Genomic DNA, 19,848 nt, shown 5'->3' with positions numbered 1-19,848 from the left:
TGTACTCCTGAACAACTTACCTACAACAATGTATGCACGTAAAAACCTTCAAGACATGAATAACTAAATAAATAAATATGCTTCCGTATTAATATTCGGAGGAGTAATTTTTTTAAAGAGCGAGGTGTTAAAAACCTTTATCGTTCAAGGTATTTTTTTAATGAGCGAGGGTTAAAAAACATACATCGCTCAAGGCATTTTTTTAACCCTTAGGATACGCCTAACTAAAATAGCAGTTCAGCTTGGTTTTAGAATTTTTGAACGCTATTGAATTTCAATATTGTCCATGAAAATTCCTAAGTAAAGAGTTCACGTTGAAGATGCCTGTCAATTATTTAAAATATAATGTTCAATATTATATTTGTCTTTGAGATATTTACGGGTTTAAAAACCTTTAACGCTCAAGGCTCTTTTTGTACAGAATTCTTAAGGTGAAGATTTTAATTTACTTAATTATTTTCTACAGAACTCTTATGTTGGAAATTTTAATTGTGTTTAAAATTATTTTCTACAACGTTTTTGAGGTGATATTCCATCACAATAGAAGCTTTCTAAGCCATGCAAAAAGTTGTGACAAAAGTAACCTTCCAAAAGATGAAAACTGAAAGAGATTAAAGAAAGATTTTCTACTAGCGCATAGTACTTACTAGTTTTATTAGTGAAATAAACTAGTAAACTAGTAAAATATTCGATTAGAAATCGAAAACATTTCGCTACAAATATTGAAAAATTTTTTGAAATCCAAGTATGGCCGATTTGTGGAAGTTCACTGAAACATTGTTTCGGGATAATTTTGTTAAAGTACAATAATTTCTGCAATTATCATTTTTTAATAATAAACATTTGTCTAAAAGGAGAACATATGTCATTTCCTTTTATGAAAAGAGGCCGTCTCCTACAACGAAATTTCGTGTTTTTTTACAAATGTATCGTATTAATTAGAGCATGCTGAGGAAATAAATTAATGAATTTATAGAATATCCGAATAGTACTAAAGATATAAGACGTCAACACGTTGATGTTTGCGGCTGGCTGAAAATTAGATTGACATTACTGTACAGCAGATTTGCCATTCGCATTGTGATTTGTTTTAAATCACATCGATACTATTGCAAAGGAACGTTTTATAAATTATGTTCACTTTGAAAGCTTACAAATTCGTCATTTTTGTAGATATCAAAAAATAACTTTACTGTTGTTGTTGACTCATAAAATATAATTCATTTTCATAAAAAAATTAAGGGTTGACCTCATTTAACACAAACCAAATCGGGAAGTTAATTTAACCGAACCTTTCTTGATATATTATGATCACATTATGTAAATGTATACGTACACCTACGGTATTTAAAGTAGTCCAGTAAACAAGTGGTATTTTAATAAGCGTATCGCATGTCAAAATAAAAATGTGTTCAAAATATTTTCATTTTCCCATGATGGGATAATGACGTGACGTTCTACAGGGGCTGTTCACTGTTAACTGTGAGGGTTTGTTATTATGAATTAAGTTACAAGTATTAATGTCCGCTCTCTTTTATCCTCGGGGAAAATACCTCTACTTCATTAAACGAGGAAAATCATATTAATTCGGGCTTGAATTTGTAAACATACTCCAATTCCCTCACTGTAGACGTGTATTTAGACCAAAGTGCTTCAAAAGGCTAATTTCTCTTACGAATATATTAATCTCCATTGAGGTTAAACTCTTGGAAGTATTTTCAATTAGTTAGTCTATTTGTAGATAGTTATGTAACTACTTACCATAACTTGTTGACAGAATCTCATCATCAATATTATTTTAGAGGGTACGAAAGCCCAACGATATTGAAAAGATGTCTAAGTTAAATTAACTGCTATCAAGTTTGGTGTTAGATAAAATTTATGAAATATCAGAAAAATATGACCTTACGTAAAATTATATTACTGTCATAATTTAAATAATATAATCCCCTCGAGCGATTTTTGGCATATTATACCAAGTTCGCAAAAACGTTTTGAGCGATCGATAATGTGCCATAGCATAGCAATTTATAGATTAGCATTGCAAATCAGGTACATTTATTGGTCTTAAGCCACAGTAAGCAGTTTTACATGTTTCCATACTAATATTTTGAGGAATGGTATTATTCGACGGCCGGCATAGTCCAGTGGTAACGCATTGGACTGCCATTCCGAAGGTCGCGGGTTCGAACCCGGCGTGCGTAAATAAATTTTATTTGATTAATTTGTGTTATTTCACAAGACCATAATTCAGAATTGAAACGTTGCTCCAAATGGCTTTAGCCGTGTTTAGTGACTAGATCTGAATAGCCAGGTACTTCCCCACCTTCCTCTTTCCCTTCCCCACTTACCTTCAGCCTCACAACATCCCCCAATTGGGGATGCCATAGTCTCACTGGCTCCAGACGGGAGCAGTTGGGACTCTTGTGAGGTATTCTTTTAAAAAAAAAAAAAAATTTCATACATTTACCATATTAAATAATATGGTAAATGTATGAATATGACACCAATCGCTCGAGTGATTACTTCTTCAAACATAGCAAACTTATTTTGTAACACCATTTTAACCAACCCTATTACCCCCTCCTTCGAACCCTTCACGCTTATCCTTCTCCCACTATACCTGTAAGTCTATATCGATGGATACGAGTTATAATTTTGTATCTCCAATTTTGGTCGAAAATGAGTTAAGTACTGAAAATTAATAAAGGTAGCCTATATTTTTATTGGTTCAAATATTTCTCCTTCTAAACCTACCATCTCAAATATATAAAACATATTCAATGTTTATATGTATGAGTAAAAATATCGTATCTCCTCTAGCAATTATGTTTATTGTATTTACGTACGATACAGATACTGTAAAACTTGTTTTTATATCACAAAACCTAATGTTTCCAGGTTTGGAAACTTCCCAACTCAGTTATCTCAATATTATGTTCTACAGAGATACTAAATTTTAACTCTAATATCTATGATAATGGTAATTTAGTTCTATATTAAGACTAAATAAGTAGGTATTGCTTACGAAAACGATTGCTTTTAAACAATAAAAGTGGTTAAATTAAGTATTGATTTTTTTAACACAATCCTTTTAAAACACGTTTGACGGTGCGGGTTATTCGGCGTACCCTTTTAGATAACTATGATCAATTTTGGAGTAATAAATCCAAAAAGGTAGAGATCATAAACACAGAACAGAAGAATGTACGGCGTAGGGTTTTAATTAGTGAGTTGGCATCGCGGAGTTTCCAGAAAGCAGTTGACAATATATCCCGCGAGATGTTCCAATGTTCGCGGCGGGGGCGGGGGGTGGGTGGAGGTGTTAATGGCCTAGCTCACAATCGTCCAACAAAGTCCCCCCCAGAGGTACACGGAGCCCGGAGAATAGGGGTACAAACTCTACAGACCCCAGCTGGATAAGACTACTAGAACCAGTAGGCTGGAGGCGCCGCCCTTGCCCGCAGTTAATTAGTTCCTCCCATCGGCGCTGAAGCCTTAATTGGATATCAAGGGAAGTGATATCGTTAAAGCAAAGTGATGTGGTTTGGAAGTATCAGAGAGCGTTTACTTTATCTCATTACCGACATGTTATTTCCCTTCGCTGGGGGTCGTTTAACACAAAGTGAGGTGCGAGATCTGACACTGCCAAATCGTTCGACAACTTTACGCTTTGAACCGTCATTTTCGTTATCTACGTGATTCTATAAATAGTCTGGAGAAAGTGAAACCTTTCAAAAACCATTTTATTTTTCTCCAATATTATTTTAAGTTGGTTTTTACCTAACATGAAAGGAAAGGAGTAGACATATTTAGTACATAGTTTTGTAATTTACCAGACTTCTGTCGAGTTGCTCAGTTCTGTTATTCTGAAAATTTGATGAGTGAAACCTTACCTGTAACAAAGAGAAAATAAAATAATTAGATACGTGTACTATAAATATTGAATTCAGACACAACATATGACTTATATTTTATAAAATAGTATGTTCCATAAAGCTCCAAAGCTGAAAGTTTCAGGCTCCGATTGAATAAAATCTTTGACTTGATATACTAATGCTCTATGCGTTCCCCAGGCATTTGGCTAAAAACAGAACCTATTTGATCTCAACTCCGAGGGAAATCACAGCAACATGTTTTTTCATGAATAATTCAGGATTTTATTTATCAGTAAAACTTTTAAGAGGTTTACCAAAATCAAACAAGATTAAAATATTTACTTTGTTATTGGGGGAAAATAATGTCAAGGGAGATTTAAAACATTGTTATAAAATTAACTAACAAACTAACTATTACGCCGTGCTGCAGGGGTAGGCAGAAAGGACGGTCAGCAAAACAACCCGGTCTTAGCACACGCGCCTTGTTTTATTCACATTCACAGATCATCTCACACATACCATTCTCTTGACATGGCCTGACTGAAGTATTGTGTTCACTTGATCGTGCTATGTCTTCTTCTAGTGTCCTCGACTTTCTTGATTCATTCGCTCTACATGCCCAAATCATATAACCGTCCCTTTGTAAATTTAAAAGTGTAAAACAAATAAGTAGTTATAATGTAACAAATTAATGAGGTACCCCACCAGAGAAATAAAACGAATTTAAAAATACGTTTAATATTCTCACACAAGCGGAAAAAGTGAATAAATTCTAGGATGAACGAAGTATGCATGAAGAATGAGTTAATGATGAATGTAAGTAAGTCTAAAGTAATGGTGTTTGAAAGAGAGAGAGTACGAAAACAGTGTGCAATATAGCGGTGAATGAGGAATACTTGGAGCAGGTGGATGAGTTTGTGTATTTAGGAAGCATGTTTACGAGAGATGGGAAGGCTGGCAGAAATATTGAAAGAAGAGTAAATGCAGATAACTCCATTAATGGAGGACTGAACGCAGTTGGCGCGAACAAAAAATTGTCCAAAGAAGCGAAATTAGTAGTCCACAATGGAGTGCTGGTACCTACCCTGATGTATGGAAGTGAGGCATGGAACTGGCAAAGAAAGGATGAAAGTAGATTGAATGCTGTTGAAATGAGATCCTTAAGGCGTATGTGTGGTAAAACTATGTACGATCGCGTGAGGAATGTGGAGATCCAGAAAGAGTGCAAGGCTGATGTAAGCATAATTAGTAAGATCAAGAAAGGGACGCTTAGATGGTTTGGGCATGTAGAGCGAATTAGCGAAGAAAGGAGTGTAAGGAGAATATATGATGCAAATGTGAATGGTAGCAGAAGTCGGGGACGCCCGAGGAAGACATGGCACGACCAAGTGAATCAGATACTTGAGTCGGGCCATGTCAAGAGTCAGAACAATAGAACAGCATGTATGAGACGATGTATGAATGTGAATGAGGCAAGGAGTGTGTGCCAAGACTGAGTTGTTTGGCGGTCCGTCCTCTCTGCCTACCCCTGCGGAGAAACGGCGTGATGGTTAGTTAGTTAGTTAGTTAGTTTTACATATACCCATGATCAATTGGTCGATAGACATGGGTGGAAGACTGCATGTTAAACTGCAGGTACATAATACATGAACAGAACTACTTACAGGAATAGCATATCAGTAGATACATTGGGAATAATTCAATAAAAATACCTCGTGAGAGTTGACTCCATTCGGCAAGCTGTTTTCGCCGTTGCTTCCTGGGGCTTTGCTTTTGACTGTCAACTTGGATATTCTTTCCGGAAGCGGCGGTCCTTTGAGGCTCTCGTCCCCCGTGTCGTCCCCGTGGAACTTCCGAAACACATCCTCCCCGACTAAGATGAGGTTATCCACGCAGTAGATCTTGCCATCGTTGTCAGTTATGGTAACTAAACTGTTGCGAGCAACTTCATTGATAGACGGTTCTGTTTCTAAACTACTCGTCCTTTCTCCGCAGCTTTCTTCCTTGCGAGGAACTCTGCTATTGGAGTCGTTTTTTGTTTTCAAAAGTTTTTCCTGATTTCCTTTCGAAAACGGATCTTTTTTATTACACTTGCGAGTAATTTTGTTTTCGACTTCGCTTGTATTTTTATGCGGTCGAGGAATTTCGCGATCGATTTTACTAACGCAAGTTTGCCTCAGATCGTCCTTCTTAGCATTTATAACTTCTTCCTTCTTAATTTTCTTGGGGCTTTGACGGGGTGAAAGGGATAAACAGGATAGGATATTTAGGTCTTCCTGTTTCTTGGGGGGAGGTTTGGGAGAAGAGTGTGTGGGGGAGGGCTTGGAGTCCTCGCTAGAGGTAGAGTTGGGCGCCTTGGGTTTGGGCGGTGGCTTGGGCGGGCGGGGGCGGCCGGAGCCAGGCCCACGCGCTCCTGCCCGGTGCACCAGGGGGGTCACCACGCTTCCGCCCCCGCCCCCGCCACCCTTATACAGGCGGCTCTCGGCGGGCTGGCACACACACGCCAGCATCTTGTCCAAAGTCGTGGTGGTTTTAACATCAATTTTAGTCATTCACACGGGATATTATCCATATTTACTATGTTTTCACTTTCTTTCACATGTTTGATATGTCGAAGGTTTATATCACTTTGCATTTTTACACACTGTTTTTAAAATGATATGGTATTTAGTTAAATTTTATAATGAAATCGTTATTTTATTTAGCCATTCCATATTTGTGGATCTCTTATTAAACTATGGATTTACTAAATTGAAAAAAGTGCAGTTTTTACCATTAAATATATTTACATATATAAATACAGGTAAATAGAATTAAATAGATGTAAATAGATGTAAATAGAATTTTTTTACTATCAACAACTTGGAAATGGTGCCTTCAATTGACATATTTACATCTGGCATGCCTTTGACGCCATGTGTAGAATATCAAAACTAAATTTTACGAAACTATTCCTTTATTACATTCCATCGAATAAAAATATATGTTTTCGTAGAGCTTTCAGTTGCTTTCATGGTAGGGAGCAAAGGGCGCTGACGGCTGATTTTCAGGGAAAAGCTTTTCACTTTACAGACGCTGTAAAACCCCGCGTGAAGATAAGGTAACGAAGGCTGACATCAGCTTCCGCTTCTCCCTCTGTTGGAGGCTTTTTGGGAATGTCGGAGGAGGAGGGGGAAAGGGGGAATTATTAGTCGATCGTGAATTCGAATTTTCAAATACGATAAAAAAAAACAACTGAATACATTGTACCACTTGCACTGAGCAGTGAACACCTCTATAGTTACATTAACTTATTGTTATGACTTCAGAAGTATTTCAATGGAAAATGTCAAGTAATATTAAAAAGAATTAAGCTTACAAACTGGTAGTTCTGTGAACAGAATATTAATTTCAGAAATCATAAGAATTGTAATTAGGTCCTTAAAATACACACATTCTTAATTGTGAATCATATATTTTATGCACAAAACATTTGTTTATTTAAAATAAGGAATTGTACAAATTGTCCAAAGAAATTTTACTCTTCAGGCCCCACCTGCCTACCCTCCCATAATAAACACAATTCACAATTTCACATTTGCAATAAAATAGCCTTCACAGGACACCTAGCAGATGTGAAACATTGAAATTGATTTTATAAAAGGAACTGACAATAAAAAAGTAAGCTAGTCTTTATATTTTGACAATTTTTTATATTTTATTATTATTAATTTTAGTGAGAATAGAAGCTAATATATCGCACAGAGTTTTGGCGGCCAGGCGGAAAGAAGCGGGTGTCGTTCCGTGCATGAGCGTCGTCCCGTCATGTCACGCTAGGTGCGTAAGAGTCGATCTTACCCCCTAGGATCGCCAAAATATGTTTAAAATCAAAAAAAAATTACTGAACTATTAAACGGCCATAATATTGAAACGGAAACAGGTGAAATGCAAAACAGTCGAGTTAAAAAAGGATATCACTATCCTCAGTCAATTATGTATCGTTGAACAATATGCTGGCAGATACAACAAAGTAATATACGAATGTTTTCTTAAGATTTTAAATACGCCTTATGATGGTCGTATAAAATGGAAAAAATGTATTTATATATTATTACCCATTCATAGGCATAATGCAGTTGAAAACGAAATATTAAATTTAATGAACTAGTAAGAACACCAATTTGTATACGTAGCACAGCTATTCCATAAAATCTTTGCATCTTTGTTCCATAAAATACGGGGCTACGTAGAAAGATAAAATAGATTGACATGTGCTAAATATCACGGACCGTTATCAGATCATTCGCTTAGTTATTCGATCATTAATGCATGTGAATTATTTAGAATTCCCGCCGGCAATATCAGGGTTGTTGAACTCGCCAACGGAGTGACAGGAGCAGTTGTTCCTTATTATTATTAGGTTTAGTTACAAGGGAAAGGACAACGCAGATTTGTTCCGGCGAGACGAGGGTGTTTGCCGCTGGAGGAAGTGGAAAGCAGGAACTGAAGGAGGAAAGCTCTGCCCATATTTACTTGTTCAAAAGTAAAACAATAAAGGAATTCAGCTTGAAAAGCGTGTGCTACCAAATAACCGTTTGTTTTGGACGACATTCACCCGTTTCTATTCACAGAGTGATTAAAAGCTTCGCGCTAAGAACTCTTTTACGAAAATAATCATTTATATTTCTTGCAGTGACTTAAAAGAGGAGATCATTATTTTTATGTCGGAGAGTTAGAGAGCACGTTTAAATATTTAAATTACGAACAGTTTTTAGAAGAAAACTTTAAACACAGTATTTTCTCAGAAAATATAATTCGGGTCATAATTACTAAAAATATTTTCTCTTATTAGCCCTCGTAGATTTAAAAGACTCTTTTTTGAATGCTCATTGATCCACAAAAAACTCATCACTAAAATAATTTTCAGAAAGCTAAACTTCTTTTCGTGAAAAAAATATATTCTTTGAGATTTTTTTGAGCATGTTTCTAAGAGAGTAATACCAACTTGGTAGTCTGAGAATTTCTATTAAATATTTAGTCTGCTTTGGAGACATCCTTTGTTTTCCATTTCATCCGTTTCTCCTCCGTACAAGATTAATTTGGCCAGATACAAGTCGATAGAAAGAACGAATGCTCCATTCTCCTTACGAAATCCCCCCGAACTAACAGTGATCAATTCTTATAGAGATTTATTTACCTCAATCTTACGCAGTATTTGCTATTCTTTTATTCATTTGTTAAAGTCGTCCTCCTTCCAAAGTGAGAATTATTAGATTAGACCAGAGCAAGCTGCGAGGAGGGGATTCCATTAACATCGACCAACTCAGCGGTTAATAAAATAAAGCTAATAGGATGACGGCTGATAGGTTAATTGAATGATGTAATTAGTGGAGAAAATTGATGGAAACAAAAATCAACTTCCAGTTGATTAAAGGGTGTGCACTATAAAAACATTTGAATATTTATAGACTAACACTAGCAAATAAGTACATAAGAGAAGAAGTGAAAATATTTTTTATTAAGCACAACAGATTTTGATGGAAAGAAAAGTTCTGCCTCAAAAGGAGTCATAAAATACGATTCTGCGAATAAATAAAGTTTCCAAATACCAAGAAGTGCGTAACAGTTTTTTGGGGCCATTATATCTGACATTATTCGCCACCAATAAAGGTAATTTTCCGTGCCACCCTCGGAGCAGGGAAAAATAAACGTGAAACCAAATACATTTATGCGAACTGTGACGCCTTCAGGTGGGGGTGACAGAATACTTGTAGGCAATGTTCCATATTACATTAGGGCAAATCGAATAGGCCTATCGCAGCAGAAGGCTTCGCAGGGACGGGGACGGAGGTGGGTTGGCAATCGGGGGAGGGGTGAAGCAGATGGGACCACGGGGGATGGCTGAAACTTAAACGATGGAGACATTTTCAATTGGAATCGGGTAGTAAGTCGATTTTTATTGAAGGCGGAATGTCTTTAAAAGGTTTTGCGTGTGATGGGCCTCCAAGAAAAAACAACTGATTTTCATTTCATGACCATGCGCAATTCCATTTAATTCAATTCTTATTTCAGATTACCCGCTACCAAAACAATAATATAGGATGATTATTCCAACATTAAAATATTGATGGTCTAATTTAAAAATGATGAGAACGTTTCACCGTTACGTAATTCATGATTAGGCGAAAAGAGAATTAATTAAAATGAAAAATCAAAAACTTATATTGAAAATCAATGGGGAGGTCAAGACGAAGTGAAAAAGACAATCGAGAATTGCCTGGCAATGCAGAGATTTCAAGCAATATTTTAATTCAAATTGATGGTTTACAATGAAAAAAAATACTTACATTAAATATTGCTAAATTATTCGTAATACGGTTAAAAACGTGATAGCAGGCCCTGATTTTTAATTAATTAGCAATATATTCATTTATCTCACATAGTCGTGAAGATTAATTATGATATATTTTTATTACAAAGTACAATAACTAATTTAAAATTGATAAACTGCAATTTAGGCCCATAAGCTGCCGAAAAGGTCTACAAATTATGTAAAGGAACTTCAAACATCAACCGCTAGGAATGGAATCGAGTCTAATAATTATTCGCACCTAAACATCAACTCGTCTACGGCAATATTGACTCATGTATTAAGCCTACTAAATGCCTAAACAATTATTTGACAAACAGCTGACTTGTCGAAATCAAATATCGTCACTAAATTTAATTTTGTGGGTGACGATTCATCTAAATACCAAATATAGGGTATCAAGTCACGTGAGTTAATGCAGGATTATATGAATGCCTGGGTCACTTGGAATTTCGGCTTCATTTGGTTTCCGGGATTACAATTAATCGTAATCCGTCGATATTGCGTTTGGAGAGGCACATCGCTTACATTACGCTTTGAGGCTAGCTGGTATGAAGGGCAACTTTAGTATTTGACTTTAATAATTGTCAACGAAAGAGGAAGGGATGTACATTTGTCAAATTACATCATTAAAAAAAATTGATTTAGGGTGAATGTGACGTCCGAGAGACGAATATACATAAATAATTATACAATTTATTAATGGCCCATTTTTATCGTAACCAACAGCTATTGCAGCCAATAGTTGGTTTTGCCTGAGATTGAATACTCCTTTTTCGTAATGAATACATTTTTGAGAGATTTTTAAAAGCTCATGATTTTATGGTGCTTCACCGAGAACAATTAATATTGCTAATTTATTAAGTATCTCTTCAAATCATCGGTTAAAAACTGGATAGCAGGCCTTATAGAATAAATTAACGTTTTCCTGATACATTTAAAAAAAATAAGAATTTTTAACACGATGTCGGAACACGTGTTCATGAAAATTCGAAAATTTTCGCATTTTTTCATGATATATCATCTACTATTTATATATATTCAAGGCAAATGCAAAAATATTAGAATTTTCACGAACACGTGTGCCGATGATAATATGTTTGTAATTTAATCAAAGTTAATCGGGAAATCTGTTAATTCATTCGTTAAGTCCTGCGATCCCGTTTTTAACGAAAACATTGATGAGATTCTTAATAGCTCAGCAAAACTCATGTTTCTCCGCGTAGAGTTGAAAATAGTTGTGTTAACCTTAAAAAATAAGTTAGTGATAATTATTCAAATTGAACGATGTCAGAGCTCACCACCATTCACTTAAGAAGATTGTTAGTGCATTTAATTGAGCTCATTGCACATTGTTCTCATTTAAATGCACTCTAAATTTGAGACGGTCAGTGCAGAAACGGCGAAACAAATATCGAGCAGAGATAAAAATGTGAAGGAACTAGCAACAAAAAACGTGTAATTTACAGTGAAAAACTGTGTTTTAGTTAATCTATCTACTTCTATTTGATGAAACATATAATTTAAAGCCCTTTCCGATTGTTAACTTCAATTTGGAGTTGTTGTAGGTTACGTCATTTCTGCACTGACCGCTTCATATACCTCCTTAGATTTCACACAAAAGTTTGAAAGAGTTTAAGGACGTGTTGTTTCACAGAATTTGAACAATTCATCAAATTTAAAAGTTAATTATCAAGTTCGGTGAAGGTTCAAGTTCTTTTATTATTTCAGTTTTATGGAAAAACTAGCCAATAATGATAAAATAACAGAACTTGAAAATAAACTTAAAATCGAAATTCAAATTTGATGATTTTTTCAACTTCTATGTAACAACCCGTCCTTGGTGTTTAATTATGAAGCATTTACAAAAGCCAACATTTAATGTAAATTGAAGTTTGCACGGTTTTCTGTGGCGAGCAGTACTATAGTAATTATATTCTTTTCACACCTCTCCACTGAGCTTCGACCCTCACCTACCGTACTGGGTCTCTCAACCAACGTTGGCAGCAGAATTACTTGTATTATTTGAGCTTCCAAGCACGAGTGAATAAAAAATAATAAATTTCGCTCGCTCAAAATCCGGAGGGTTTTAGCGATATTGAATATAAAGCGACTAATTCGACTATCATAATACGGACATGTGTCTAGTGTGGTAGTCGAAAAGCATGTAAAAAAACTGTATACAAATATATTTTACGAATAATGGACAAAAAAAAAATAGCTCACCTAATAGCGGAGGCAATTGAAATCCACATAAAACATATAAATATTAATGGAGACGAAGGAGTCGAGCTTAATAATTCTTGATATGCCGTAGGTACTTGACGGCTACACAATAACTAAACGCTGAAAACCACATTAATTTAACTAGAAAATCATGCTGAAATACCGAATCTACGAGGATGAATCACTTCTACATACGTAAACATACACTTCACTACAATCTACAAATATGCCCTTGTGATGTATACTGTAACGCTGTCCGAAACGTTGTTTATTGATTTGTACATTTAAGATTAAAAATTACTAATGATAACCCACATTGTATTACATTTTATTTTGCATAATGTGATTCTTACAATCTATTTTTAATTTATTAATTGGTGTAGTTTTTTTTGATTTCTGACGGTGCATTATAATATTTCAGACCTTTGTGGAATAAACTGTTTTACGTATTGACTTTGTCCTTTTTTGGTAGTCTGATTTCATTGCACTCCCTTGTATTAAATGTTGGCTAATTAAAGAGTAAGTATAACACGGCAAAATACCCCAAAAATAAATCATGATACTATTATGTTGTTTGGTTGTTTGTCTGTATAACCATTTATCTAAGTCAAATACTTATGTTACGTTGACCAGAGATGTATCGTTATCTGCCCACATTAAGCTGCTCCTGAAATATGAAAAACTTCGCTGACGCTGTTTCAATTTTCCTGGATACTTAACGGGAATTCGGTTGAGCTTCGAAGCCTTATCACACGTGTACAAAATATACCGCCCCTCCGGTAAATAAGCCCGGCTTAGTTAGTTCACGAATCCTTCCATCGCGCATATTTCACAACGTATCCTCGCTAATCCGCGTATTAATTAAATACTCCTTAAGTGCTGTCGCTAACATAGGATCGGCCAACCATGCAAAGAATTTCGTTTATCAAATTTCGAAAATATGCTGACGTTATTTATTGTAACATAAATCCTTAACATAGCGAAAGCTTAAATTAAACTAGTGGTTACGTGCGTAACTTTGTTGTTTGTGTCACCCAATTAAGGAACGGTGCGTGTTTTGAAAAAGCAACCAATTTTAAGTTTATAATAAAAATTCGCAATTTGGGAGGCGGGTGTGGGTACCGCCGCTCCGGAAACCATTTATTGGATAACCAAAACCTCTGATATAGGTCACCCCAAGTGGTTCGCTACGTTTGGTGACTTAAAAGGGGTGCCCAGGTTCATGGAGTGAGGTTTATCCGGGTTTTGGCGGCGGAAGCGTCTGGCCACCAACTGTGTGGCAGGCCGGATCGGGAGACACTGGTTGTGGGAGACCTTTTGACCTCTCCAACAGGACTCTCTCGGAACATCGATTTGCAACGCAGTTGGAGGGATGGAAATATACGTCTTCCTGAACTCACTGACCTCCTGATTCCTACCCACCCCTAATACCTTTTCCAATTCCCAGAACTTCCCATCCTTCCTTCTCCGAAAAACCCCTCCACACAGCATCCCCAAAGAAGGCCCTGAGGTGAATTATTTTCCTATAAGTGTGTAGCATATGTAAAAAAAATTAAGAAAATAAAATACTATTTTTTTACGTGGCTTTGTCCGAGTTTTTCCTCAGTTACGAACTATATACGAGTATTGTTGGCAATTTGGTCAATGTAATTTTATTAGTATTTTGGATGCTCTGTTCGTGAAATTGAGGTTAAATGCAACATACGTTATAATCTACGCGTTCATAGAAAGCGCCAATTTAATTATTTTAATAAAATACTATTTTTGCAAGCTATGCTTTACAATATTCACCCATACTTACGCAATATGTATATATAGTTTTGTCCGTATAGAAACTAAATTCTTTCAAGAAATGCATACAAATATAATATTGTATAGGTGATTCAATCCAATATTGTATTTGTATGCTTCTCTTAAAAGAAATGAGTTTTTATACCTGTATGTGTGGTAAAATCATGTATGATCGTGTGAGAAATGTGGAGATCTGCAAAGAATCTAAGGCAGATGCAAGCCTAATGAGTAAGATTAAGAAAGGGACGCTTAGATGGTTTGGGCATGAAGAGCGAATGAGCGAAGACAGAAGTGTAAGGATAATATATAGTGCAAATGACGCCCAAGGACGCACAGATATAGAACGATCAAGTGAATCAGATACTCGCCATACAAGTCGGGCTCAAGAGTCAGAATAAGAGAAGGGTACGTTTGAGACGATGTATGAATGTTAATGATGCAAGGAGTGTGTGCCAAGACCAAGTTGTTTGACGGTCCATCCTCTCTGTCTACCCCTGCGGGGAAACGGCGTGAAGTTTGGTCAGGTAGTCAATTTTATTGAAACATAAAGATCGCCTAAGATCAAAAAATTGAAAGAAAAAATATATGTAATGGTTGTTTATTAATTGTTTAAAATTTTGAAAAGGTTTATTTAAGGTATTTAAAAAAAAGTTATTAACAATTTATTATCATAATTATAGATAATAATTATTTATTTTTCGGAATAACTTTACAGAGTAAAACCTCAAATTGTAATATTTAAATATTGAAGACAATATTAGTGATTTCTAAACGAAAATCTGAAACAGAAAAATCAGAAAAGGAAACGGTCACATCTGGGACTTGAACCCAGGACCCTTGTCTTACCGGGACAGTGCTCTACCAACTGAGCTAATGGAACCCTATTCCCCTCGGTCACTTTTAACTGTATCATACTTCGAATAAGAACTACTAACATTGTCTTCATTTTTTCACCGCACATTTTTATTGGCAACTATCTTTATGTATGATCGCAAGATTCAACCCGAACTAAATGCAATCCAGACAGCGTCTTTTTAGATAAACCTATCTTATTTTATATAATAATTATCTTAAACTTAAGAGATATGGTTTTTTATGCATAGCACAGAGGGTAACATATTAAGGAAAGCAATAATTATAAGTAATACTATTATTATTATTAGCTGCGGGTTCAATTCCCGTCAACGGCTTGTATTTTTTCTGGGGAAGATTTATTCAATTTTTAAAACATTTCGTTTAGTGAAATAATTTCCCCATATCACGGTAATTAAACAACAACAATATAATGGCACTGAAATAATAAGTCAGAATCCATCTATTTACGAATGTAAAGCAATTATTTTGCTGTCAACATTAGTCACTGCATTACTTTATACAGGCGCTCTGATATTCTGATATTTTTCTGTAGAGTCGTTGCCATTTGTAGAGTTCCACCATGGACCTAATCACCGAAGACCCACCCGTAGAGCGTAGAGGCGTCACGGCGGAGATACATGAAGATTTATATCAGTTCCCAGAAAAGTTTAAGGCCTGGCCGTGAAAATTTAGTACAAAGCCTCTGTAAGCATGATAAAATGGGGCCCAAGCAATGGACGGCTTGGGAGAGGCACAATTTAACCCTATTTTGGCTTCGTGATTTTAAAATTAGTAGCCGTGAGCTTCTACGATAACGACATAATAATTAACAAGGAAATAAACTTTGTAATTTTGTTATAATTATTTATTTTGAATCGGACCGGTTTCATGCTGCTAACGACATCTTTAAGGCATTGTAGTTCGATTTTACTAATTATATTCTTACACGCTCGTTCTACGTTAGTGTAGTAAAGCCGGCCTTGAACTAGGTTTAAGAGCGTTTTAACCAAATAAACGCCATGGTAGTAAAGTCAAGTTTTTTTTACTGTTCTGACTTTACGCGCCGCGTAATATTTATAAGGCGTTCATGAGTAAAGGGGGTTATGTTTATCTTGACATAAGTGATACCCCTGAGGCGTACATGTGGTAAAACCGTTTATGATCGTGTGAGAAATGTGGAGGGATGGAAAGGGATGGTTTGGTCATGTGAGGCGAATGAACGAAGAAAGGAGTATAATATTAATATCTAATGCGGATGTGAATGGTTGAAGAAGTGGGAGACGCCCAAGGATAGCCAAATACTTGAGTCAGGCCATGTATAGAGATTATGAGTATAGTATATGAATGTGAATGAGGCAAGGAATGTGTGCCAAGACCAAAAACAACAAACTAAAGTAATGGTAGAGTTAAAAATATATCAATATTAAGATGCCCTTTGATGCTCAAATGAAATCAGTTATTGAAAATATTAAAAAGAAATTCCACCAAGAAGTAACAAAATCAATAATTGAAGTTATAATAAATAAATACCACGTAACAAATTAACCGTAGCGAAGGAATGAAATTTCGTTGCTATCTATTTATAGTATTCAACTGAATTATTTACCCGAGGTTAAACCTAAGCCAAGTTTTGTAACAAGTTGATAAGGTTCGTGACTCCCATCATTTTGTGTCATAATAATTAATTAATATTTCAAGTAATGCTGCCTCTATGTAACTACAAGGAGTTGTAACTAACAGAGAAAGGAGACAGATCTACGGGAAATAAGGGGAGATTTGTCTGCCATTCAAGGCGCCCATAACTTCCACACAAGGTAGACCATGCATGCAAATAGTCACGATTTACATACAAATCGAGTCTTCAACTTCTGACGGACAAATGTTTATCACAGCCCTTAAAAATTAATCACGGTAACAACCCAGTCAACCACGGGTAATGTGTTGGAGTAATCATATGAACCGATCGCGTGACGCGTTTAGTTAAAAAATTCAGTTTTGTATCTAATTACAGACACAGTAGGTAACACAAGTGTGATTAAATTTCACAGGATAATAAAGTTTATTTAAAATGTACATATATTATATATATAACAGGTACGGGCAAAAGTCCTCACACGATTTCCTGAGACAGTAACTTTGTAAATAAAACGAATTGTAATATTTAATTATTGAAGACAATATAAGCAATTTTTAAACAACAATTTTAAAAAAAAAGATACGGTCGCATATAGGATTAATAAGAATTAAGAAAGATTCGTCTTGATGCAATGCAATCTAGATAGTTTCTTGGATAAATATATCCAATTTTTATTTTACATCTGATGATTCTTCTACAAGTCTTTTGCAAAAAAGAATTGATTTGTCCCAACTATTTCGTGTTCTTCGGGAGTATTATACAGATCAATTGTTTGTCAATATGTATTTTGTTCCTTCTTACTTTCACAAATGTCAGTAATGATGGTAAAACGCCATTTGCAAAAATGATAAACGATATGGCCGATGATGTTAATTTTATTTTACTTGTCATGTCATAAAATGTGTTAATTGTTATTGTTCAAATAATTTGATAATACGTTTAGAAGGCAAAACAGCTGTCATAAGCAATAAAAATTAAACAGCGGAACTTGTTTATATGTTTATATGTTTATACAAGATGCGATAACTCATAAGATGAACTTGAATTAAAATTAAATCTAAAAACGTAGGAAGGACTTTAATCTCATCAGCATTAACAAAATTAATAAAAGTGTGATTGATTCACCTACATTTTTGCAACTTATCCCTTTCAATATCCGTTCCCGTACCATTAAAAATAATGAGTTGCTTTTCCTCAATCAACGCTCCACAAATTTTAGATACCATTCACCAATGTCCAGAATGGCAAGACTTGTCAACTCAGGACCTTAAATTTTTAGGTGTAAACCTAAAAAAATTTTGTCAGACATTACTCAAGTAATTTTCTATATTTATATGGCAAAAGTAGTGAACTCCATCAAAACCTTGTTCCTGTCTTGACTTGAAATTATCTTTATTGTTTATGTGCCCTTTTTGTCACAGCAGTAAATTTTTAATTATCCTGAATTATAAAGTTTCTACTAGTATTAAATTCGCGTAATATGTAATGTGTTGTAATTGGACATGGTCCGTTGGTAAATAAATAAATACTCGATGATTTAGGATCGATTCATGTGATCTTCATAACAACATATATACCACCACCCCACAAAAAAATACTCGGAAAAAAAAATTCAATATTTCTCCATAAAATTATTTAATGCTATCCCTCTTACAACAAAAACCAATAAAAAAATAACCAACATCAGAAGAAGTATTAAGACATAGATTAAGGACACGGGAAGGAAGAAAATAGATATAATGTTGCAAAATAACAAAGATTAAACGCTTATGTGATGTTTTTCTAGATACTTCATAATTTTTCTCTTTTAATATTTGAACATCCTTCAAAAACTTACTCAAAAAAAAAATCATTTGCAATGTTACCTTAAAATGGGGTAAAGGTCAAAGGTCTTGGAAAAGGTCACATCCTTTTCGACTGTTGTAAAAATTGATGGAATTCTACAAGTTTTCGTAACAATAACAAAAGTAAATTATATATGTATACACGAAAACGATATAAATACCTAGTTTACTTGTCTTAATAATCAACTGAAACGACTGCAATTATGCAATATGACCGGTCTGTGGCCGAGTTGACATCGCGTTTGGGTACCACCCAGGCGTAGTGTATTCAATTCCACGGCTGACTATGTCTTCCATCACAACACAAGAAATATTTTTCGCTTATTGTGGTGGTAGTAGATTTTAAAATATTATCAGGTTATTTGTAACCCATGAATGAATTGTTTGTCCTTTAAAAAAAGGACAAAAGAAATACGTAATATTTCTCTATAAAATTATTTAATATCTTGAAACGAGAATTCCCCAGTGAGATGAGCGGCGCAGGATTGTATTGTAATGTACCACTTTATGAATAATAATTTCCAAATAAATCAACAACCCTTAATTGCATGGGTTGAAATAAGAGATCCGAACACAATTAATTGATAACATGGTTTAAAAATAAATCCATTACAGTTTTGATTAATTTCCAATCCACCTGGATGTTCAATGTCACATAACCCCGAAATACACAGAAACGTAATTGAAATGGTAACACATGAATAATTGCTTTCCTCTGTCATGGAAAATACCCCACGGATTAACCCGCAGAGAACGGCCGGCCAAACAATGTTATCCATTCAATTAAAAATCAATCTGTCACTTGTTTCAATTCACGTCGCAGATTCGGAGGAAACAATCGAATCCGAATGATAAATCCGATTGTTCGTCGGATGAGCTCATGCAAAAATACTCCCGACAATACCAATTTATTGGCAGGGGACATCGGAAATATTGTGTTGACTCTATCGGTGTCCGGAACCGATCAAATATGACTCCCTTCTTTTAATAAACAGTGTGTTATACATCAAAGTTCATTTAATCAATAAAATATATTGCTTTGGCTATGGCAAACCATTTTTCTTTTGTATTTGAACGGTATCAATCCTCTGTAACTATCTTTGATTTGGCATTTAATTTAACTCTTAAAAGTTCGGTTGTGGGTCTGGCTGCGAGCGATTGTGACTCTATGTGTGTGTCATTTTCAAAATTGAAACCTGATTGTTTCGATTCAATCTTGTACAAGTAAAGAGTCTGCATTTTTTCCATTTTCAAGAAAGTGTTATCTTG

The 19,848-nt window shown here is 35.1% G+C and overlaps 1 protein-coding gene across 10 annotated transcripts in view; it reads right to left on the bottom strand.

Annotated features, from left to right (window-relative positions):
• The window catches only part of LOC149415566 (apoptosis-stimulating of p53 protein 2-like), a 693,728-nt gene that overhangs the window by 136,229 nt on the left and 537,651 nt on the right, over positions 1-19,848 (bottom strand). For 3 of the 10 annotated variants that reach the window (XM_089642761.1, XM_089642754.1, XM_089642760.1), the window contains exon 2: positions 5,591-6,624. The exons of the other annotated variants lie outside the window; for them this stretch is intronic. In XM_089642761.1, coding sequence (XP_089498887.1) covers positions 5,591-6,430 — 840 coding nt within the window. In that variant the 5' untranslated portion in view covers positions 6,431-6,624. The remainder of the gene's footprint in view (positions 1-5,590; positions 6,625-19,848) is intronic. 10 annotated transcript variants of the gene reach the window in all.

This window comes from Hesperophylax consimilis, chromosome 18 (assembly GCF_061612785.1).
Source record: "Hesperophylax consimilis isolate HC1 chromosome 18, BYU_Hcon_1.0, whole genome shotgun sequence".
Taxonomy (NCBI): domain Eukaryota; kingdom Metazoa; phylum Arthropoda; class Insecta; order Trichoptera; family Limnephilidae; genus Hesperophylax; species Hesperophylax consimilis.
Note: the sequence above shows the minus strand (reverse complement) of the source record. Positions and strands in the feature narration are given on the sequence as shown.